Source organism: Montipora capricornis, chromosome 14 (genome assembly GCF_036669925.1).
Source record: "Montipora capricornis isolate CH-2021 chromosome 14, ASM3666992v2, whole genome shotgun sequence".
Classification (NCBI taxonomy): domain Eukaryota; kingdom Metazoa; phylum Cnidaria; class Anthozoa; order Scleractinia; family Acroporidae; genus Montipora; species Montipora capricornis.
The window spans coordinates 3,010,549-3,018,048 of NC_090896.1; the positions used below are offsets into that span (position 1 = coordinate 3,010,549).

The 7,500-nt window shown below is 41.6% G+C and overlaps 1 protein-coding gene across 1 annotated transcript in view; it reads left to right on the forward strand.

The window, feature by feature from the left end:
• Window positions 1-7,500, forward strand: part of LOC138032235 (exocyst complex component 3-like) — a 44,737-nt gene that overhangs the window by 32,881 nt on the left and 4,356 nt on the right. Inside the window, exons 20-24 of the mRNA XM_068879865.1 lie at window positions 849-902; window positions 2,414-2,514; window positions 3,036-3,107; window positions 4,480-4,560; window positions 6,820-6,891. Of these exons, the coding sequence (XP_068735966.1) occupies window positions 849-902; window positions 2,414-2,514; window positions 3,036-3,107; window positions 4,480-4,560; window positions 6,820-6,891 (380 nt within the window). The remainder of the gene's footprint in view (window positions 1-848; window positions 903-2,413; window positions 2,515-3,035; window positions 3,108-4,479; window positions 4,561-6,819; window positions 6,892-7,500) is intronic.

Sequence of the window (7,500 nt, forward strand, 5' to 3'; positions counted from 1 at the left end):
AATAAAGAGCCCAGTGAGAAGTTTTTTTGTTCTTATCTTATTTCTAGAAATCTCAAAATCTTTTATCTGTACTTTAACTATTAAGAAAAGTACTTTTAGCCTAATACTAGAAGAAAGAAAAGTAAAATTATGGTACTGACCTTCCTATCAAGAAAATGCCTCGAATCTTAAGATGTACAAAAGGGTATTTAAGTATTTATGTGGGACATTGAATTTCCGGCTTGGTTGCTCTAGTCTCTGTATAATTAAGCGACAAAACGGCAACTGACTGTGCCCGCCATTTGAACACACTGACCATTTTGTAAAGCGTGTAGTGGTTAGACGAAATCTCTGTAACAGGGCTTATATGAAGAGAATTAACGTGAAGTGCTATTTTGTGCCCATGTAAACCAGGTGAACGTTAGCCCTGCTAATGGAATTGGGCCCACACAAGGACAGAGAAAAATTCTGACCAGAGTGGGAATTGAACCTATGACCTTCGGGTTAGATCACCTCCGCTCTACCGACTGAGCTACAACGTCGTGGAAATTTAAGATGTCAATTTCACGGCAATGAATATGTACAAGGAGGGGTTAAGTTTTTGCAAACGTTGACCGGGTAGCACTTATATTTCAACAGAATTAACTATTGGACTGTAATGTGAATTGCTGTTTTCGAAAAACGAAATTACAGCACTCTGTTCTTTTAGTATGATGCAAGTAGGTGTCAGGTAATATAGACTTGTAACTTTCAAGTTACGTTACTTTCAAATTTCTCCAAACCTGTGTAGTTACTGTATCAAACTATATCTCTTCAACTCTCGTTTTTTTTTTATTCGTGTCTTACCCAATTTTTTTTTTTTTTGTTAGGTGGCGATTGTTAACAACTGCAAGGCCTGTATGGACTTCACGGAGCAACTGAAGGTGTGTTTGAGTCCAACAATTTGTTTGTCTGTCCACGCTTGGCAACTTCGTTTGTCCATTCTCAAGTTCTAAACCATTTCCATGTTCTTCCGCCCTTCGCACTATTATCAAGAAGTCAAGTGATCGTGCTTCGCTGTGGTAGCGTTTGGAAGTTAAAGCAACGATGTTGTTGAGAACGAGAATGGCAGAAAAAAGGAGGTTTAGTGAGCAAAAGCAGTCGCTCTGCACGCTGCGCACGTGCTTTTTACAGTGCGGTATATTTCTTTGCCCCTCTCGTCCTGATTATACACCTTATTCCTATACACCTTAAAAACAACGAGTGGGGATCTGAGAATTCAAGTCTGGAACGAAAATGTTTCTTTTCGGGGAGTATCTCAAGTACTGTTGTCCTTAATAATATTGCATGTGGAGGACGCGTGTACCTAATGATAAATTTTCAATTTTCTTTCTAAACCGCTAGGCCAGTCATACACCAATTTTTGTTCCAAGAAACTTTGCGGACACTTTCCATGCTTAACGACTTGGGAAAATCGCGAAGTAATGAGAACAACCCCAACATTCTTGTCGCTGTCGTCTTCCTTGTTTAAGCTTCCCATTTTTGCTATACGACTGCCAACCCTTTGGAGTCAGCCTAGCTTCTCACTTCAGTCAAGCAAGTGAGTTAAGCAGCCTTGGCTTGTTGATTTGGCGCTCGTGACTGAAGCGGGCGACAGAGTGAACTTTAAAGCCGCGGCTACACGAGCGATTTTTTGCTCGCGCTGGTGATGCGATTTTTTCAAATTTTGTCGCGTCGCCAGCGCGAGATGCAAATCGCACGTGTAGCCACCCGTGAACTGGCGACGCGACAGGTGAAAAAATCGCAAGAAAAAGTCGCCGGAGTTGAAACTTTCACAACAAGATCGCAGAGATAGTTGGCCGTGTAGCCACCCTGCAACTTTTTGCCCGCGCATGGGACGCGACTGAAGACTATTTAGCCAATGAAATTAAATCAGGAATGTCTGTTTATAGTGCCCGGATCTCTTGAAGAATGCGATTCGCGCGCCTTCAATTTGTCGCCAAAATTTGTCACAAGTGTACCCTGGCGGGCAGGCGACGCGACAAAATCTGAAAAAAATCGCATCACCGGCGCGAGACAAAAATCGCTCGTGTAGCCGCGGCTTAATAGAATGGCATTTATTTTTGAGCCGGTGAAATATTTTACGGCGTTTTCATGGCAGTTACGTAAGTCCAATTCAGAGGGGTCTTTTTTTCTTCTTCCAACCCTTGGCACCATTTACGCTTCGTCTTCGTCGTGCTTTTAAATTAGGACGCTGGTCTGTGCGTCTGTGCATGCAGCACATGTTCGAGTGTTGTGCCCTTTCTGTGCTTAGCAACGGTTTTTGCGCCAGGTACATTTTTCCCTCATTTGGCAGGGCTCCTCGATTTTCATTTTTTTCAGAATTGTCCTTCAAAAATGAAGATGGGTCGGAATATGTTTAGTCAATATTTTTGCTATTTTTTGCATCCTTGAGGATCGTTTGGTGGCTGAACTTGGTCGAGCCGTATTCGGCGAAGACAGAGAGCGATCCTTTAAAATCATCGTGGACTGCTTTGAACAAGTTGGACAGGAAAGGTGAACTAAAGTCTACTAACTTCTTTCGGCTTTTGCTGGGACAGCATTCTTTGGCCAAATTTTAAACTAACTGCACCCTTTCTCTATGTCGTTTGTATCCTACCCTCACAATGGTATTATGAAAACAAAAGAACGTTGTTTGGCAGAGCGAATGGAATTCATATTAGAGACCTTTAATATCGGCTTGTTTTGAGTTTGTTTTTGAAATACAAGCGTTTCATTAAAGACAAAAATATAGGCCCTTTTAGATGGCTCCTTTGTTGCCGTGGTAACATATTACGTCACGTTAATAAATGCATCTTTCTAAGCAATTATATTGTTGAACCATTTGGTAAATCATTTGAACAGAACATTCCCGCAAATTGTTGAAACTCGTTTTATTCACCTTAAAAAAACTCACGTACTTCACTTATCAACCAATGCAGCACTGCCGTTTCTTTAGAAACTAGCTCCATTATTTTTGTTCTTTAAAAGCTATGATTGTCATTCTGTTGATTATGTGGATTACCTGCTTTTCTCAGCACTGGATTCCTCTTGGAGGAAGTGTTCTTGGATCTAGAGCCTTACTACTCTCAAATCATGACCCCCGCTTGGTGAGTGGTATTTATTTCCTTATTTCTTCAATTTCTTTGGTTTGCAATGTAAACCTACTATCGCAGCCATACTTTGCGAAAACTTTCATTTAGCATTCATTCGCCGGCGAATTGATTATTGGTGAATATTCACCGAGACGAAGTCGAGGTGACTATTCACCAATAATCACTGAGCCTGAGGCGAAGAATTGTTTTAGTATAAATACACAGGTGATTATTTCAAAAAAGAGAAAAAAAAACATTTCAACGCGACATCAACTTCACTTACAATGGCAAAACGACTACTGGCAGCCATTTTGTCCGTCGAGATGATTATCGGCTGATAATCCGAGATAGCGAGCCAATGAGAGCGCGTGATTTTGTATAATCACCTGTGTATTTATACTAAACAGGTATAGAGCGAGTTTCAATTGAGTGTCGTAAAACCAAAACCAAAGTAATTACTTTGGCCAATCAAAAAGGACTGAGACAATCCGGCAAACCAATCAAAACTCGAAGTAATTACACGTAGCCGACACAAAGCGCGGGAAAATGTGCACGCGTGAGCCACGATTGGTTTTGGTTTCACTTCTGATTGGATGAAAAAATGGCGCGAGAACTTTTAACCAATCACTGAGTAAAGTAATCATAAACCAAAGTAATTATCTAATTACTTTCGACACTCAATTGAAAACCGCTCTATAGTTAGGTCAAAAGTGTTTTTATTACTTGAGGGACCGAAGGAAGCCGTTGCGTCGGTCTGAGCTGAGTTTTTGTGCCGTTCTCATGTAAATAAGATCGATCGGACTCATACCAGTGTTTGATCGTACCGAGCTCATGAAATCACCACCTAAGCCCTCCTTTGGCCCTTCACGTCTACCATCCCTGCCTTTCAGCTCTTAACTCCTGTCGTACCCCTAATCTTCTATTAGGGGGCTTACGAAACGAGGACGACGACGGGTACGAGGACTTCACTTAAAAATACGAGTTCGCGTTACTTATACCACTGCGAAACTATTTCATGTCGTTTCGCGTTAAAATTGTGTAGTAACTGTCGAGGAATTAAACTGGTATGACTCGGTTGGAAGCGTCGAGAGAGTACTTAAAATTAATCGTCATGTGCTAACGTCCTCCACAGAACCTTGAATTTGGTCATTTCACGTCGTCATTTTAGGAGATGACAGCAAAGAAATACCAAAATGTAAAACGCACGTGCAGAGCCATTGTTTTTGCTCACTAAACCTATTGTTTTGTAGCGTCCTCGTTGCCATCGGCGTAGTCGTTTCGTAAGCTCCCTATTACCTCTGCAATGACGTCGTAAGCTTGTAACGCAGACCAGTGTTTCAGTTCCTGTATGATTTATGGATCGGTGATTTCTTCTTTGCTTTCTCAGGGTTCCAAGCCCGGAAGCTGTTGACACCATCATTGTGACAATAGAAGATTATTACAATGATTTCTTGCACATGATTGGGAAGTAAGACATCAGTTTGTTTTTTTTTTTTCCTTATTACATCATCTTTGTCATCATTAACGATGAAATGATATTTGAAATGTATCATAACTGCGAGGATCATAGCTTTACTTGATTTGTCATCATTGTTCGGTGTCGTCGTTATCGTCGTCGTCGTCATCGTCCTCTTCGTCATCATCATCATCTAATTATCATTATCGTCATCGTCATCATGATCGTCGTCGTCGTCGTCGTCATCTTTATCATCATCGTCATCGGTGTCGTCAGTTTAACAAATTGATGTCAGTTTTTCATGCGTCTGTCCTGTTATTGATCATGAATTTCGTCATAACATTGTCAAAGTAGCTGTGGATCCACCAGGCGATAGCCTATATACTAAATGCATATATGAGCTCGGACTCTAAGACAAATAAGTGTGTCATCCTACTTCTGCGCAACATGGTATTCCGAGTAAGCGTTTTAAAGAGCGTCTTGTTTTACTTGGAATAATATCCTCATATGGTAATGCTCTTGTTACGTCGCGTCAAAAATAGCTTCTATGCAGTGTGGAATATGTGCGCTCTTAGTTGCGCGCTTCTGTTCGAGTCCATTTATGCGCAAAATCCGCTCAGCTTTCTTCCATCCGTTCGTGGGGGGAGGGGGGGGGGGGGGTAAAATGAGCACCAGTATTACTGGGGACAACAAGTTGTGCATGCAACGGGTGAGGAGTGGTGCCCACCCCTGCCATGAGTGAAAAAGGAGCCTTCGGGTTGCCTTCGACCTCGGTCGGCCTCTTGTCTTGTCTATGCACAAAGTGTACATCTTGATAGCTCATAAACCTCCCTCAGACATAGTCGAACTCATTTCTTTCTTTCCTTTAAACTTGGATAACATTAGATGACGTCTACCGAAACCACCATTCCCTTTGCAATGAAAAGTCAGGAAGTAAATTGATTTCATTTATTTCTTTGATCGTGAGCGGGCGGTATCCTGAGAATCCTGCAATCTGATTGGTTCCGGGAGCAGGCAGTATTTTCCTATCTCCTGACCACGGTCATGGTAACCAACTACGCTAAGCGCGTTGAGTGAAGTTCCGAATTGAAAGAGCGAAGTTGAAATTGTTTTTTTGCAATAGAGCAGTGTTATTGTTCAACTTTGTCATAAAAAAACAGTGGATTCTGACCAAAGCTATCACAGTGAAACCGAATTTTATTACTCAAACGAAGAGAATAAAGAGAACAACGCTGAGGAAACTCAACCAAGCTTCACCATAAAAATGAATGTAGAAATAAATAAAAATGTTATTCACCGCCCTTGGTCGGTCCGTATTGGGAAAAACTGTGCCCTCTGTCTCGAGTACGGCCCGAGGCCGCAGTGCTCTCACCACTGCGCCATCCCGGCCGGTGAATAACATATATGTATTACATAAACAGCAATGAAAATAGACCACTTTCGTAAATGGCGACCACTTTTACATTCTCTTGTATTTATGTTAATTAGACCTACTGCCCTCATTTTGAAACCAGTGTTCTTTTGAAATTTGCTCGTTGTCTCGAGGCTAGAAAGGCTTATTATCATTAAAACAAAAGAATATTTTATTTGGTCGCCGTTATGGAAGTGTTTATACCAAGTGGGCTTGCGTGCGAAAATATGATATCTTCTCACGTGAAGATAACGTGTTTTCTTCACACGTGAAAAATCACTGTTGCCATGGCTACATATAAAAATGGCGCCTTTCGATGCGTTTCGTGGAATGATTTAGTATTTCATTGGTGTTTATATTTTTCAACACTCGAAGAGAAATTTCGTATCTTTTATGTGGCTATATAATATCCTCTATATCTTTCTCTCCAATTGTTTAGACTACCGTCGTTATTTCCAACACTAAGGAGACAGAGATTTTTATAAGAGTTTAATTTTAGGTGTTATCTTTACTCCCATGTAATCTAACTGAGCCCCAGTAATGGAAAGAAGCTTTAAAAGTGACACAAAAACTGTAAAAAACTCGGGTCAAGAAGTCTGACGTGACCTCACCCGTGTTTTCCCCGGCGGGGCTAAAGTACAGGTCACTTTTCACAGGTCACTCATTACAGGTCATTGTTTGTCTAGTTTTTTACTTTGACCGGTTGGCCCTCGGATTTTACTCTATCTAACGCCAGGCAATTTTACTCGTCAGTGGGGGGTTAGGTGTCAATGGGTTAACAACTCCTAAATCCATGCGTTTAAAAACTGTCCCCTTTGAACAATGCGACCTTGTTTTGCAAATCCTGATGTATCCCATAGATTCTTCGACTATCTCATGGAAGAAGCTTTGAAGAAAGTGCTTTTAGAATATGTCAGAGCAATGTTGAACAAGTAAGTTGTTCTCTTTCCTTCGCCTAAGGCGTTCGACTATATTTCTCGGTGGTGCACGCTTTGCCATTGTTGAATTTAGCAGACCGCGTGACTTCAATCCGCGCGCTTTCCTGTGCGATTTGATTACTCAAGAGATGTGCGAATTATCTTACTAAGAGAGTTCGAGAGTCTTTCAGTAAATAACAGCCTGCGGTTTTGCGGGTTTTTTTATCGATGAAATACGGGACAAGGAATGTCTAAAGGCTGGTTTACACGGAGCGTTTTTATCGCGCGACAAGAGTTGCGATAAAATCGCAGCAAAGTTGCACTAAATTTCGAGCATGTTCGAATTTGCGGCGACCAGGCTGCGATCTGTTGCGATACAAATCGCAGTGAAATCGACGGCTGTTCACACGCGCGATTTGCTGTCGCCGTAAAATCGCCGTTCGATCGCAGCTCTTGTCGCGCGATAAAATCGCTCTGTGTAAACGAGCCTTAAGTTGGGTGGAGGAGCAAGGGAGACTCTCATCAAATCGGCATTTCTGACATCTCTGAATTAACTCAGCAATTTTCTGGATCTCACCTCGAGGAGAGATTTTTTACCTATTTACAAAATGGGATTTTTGGATT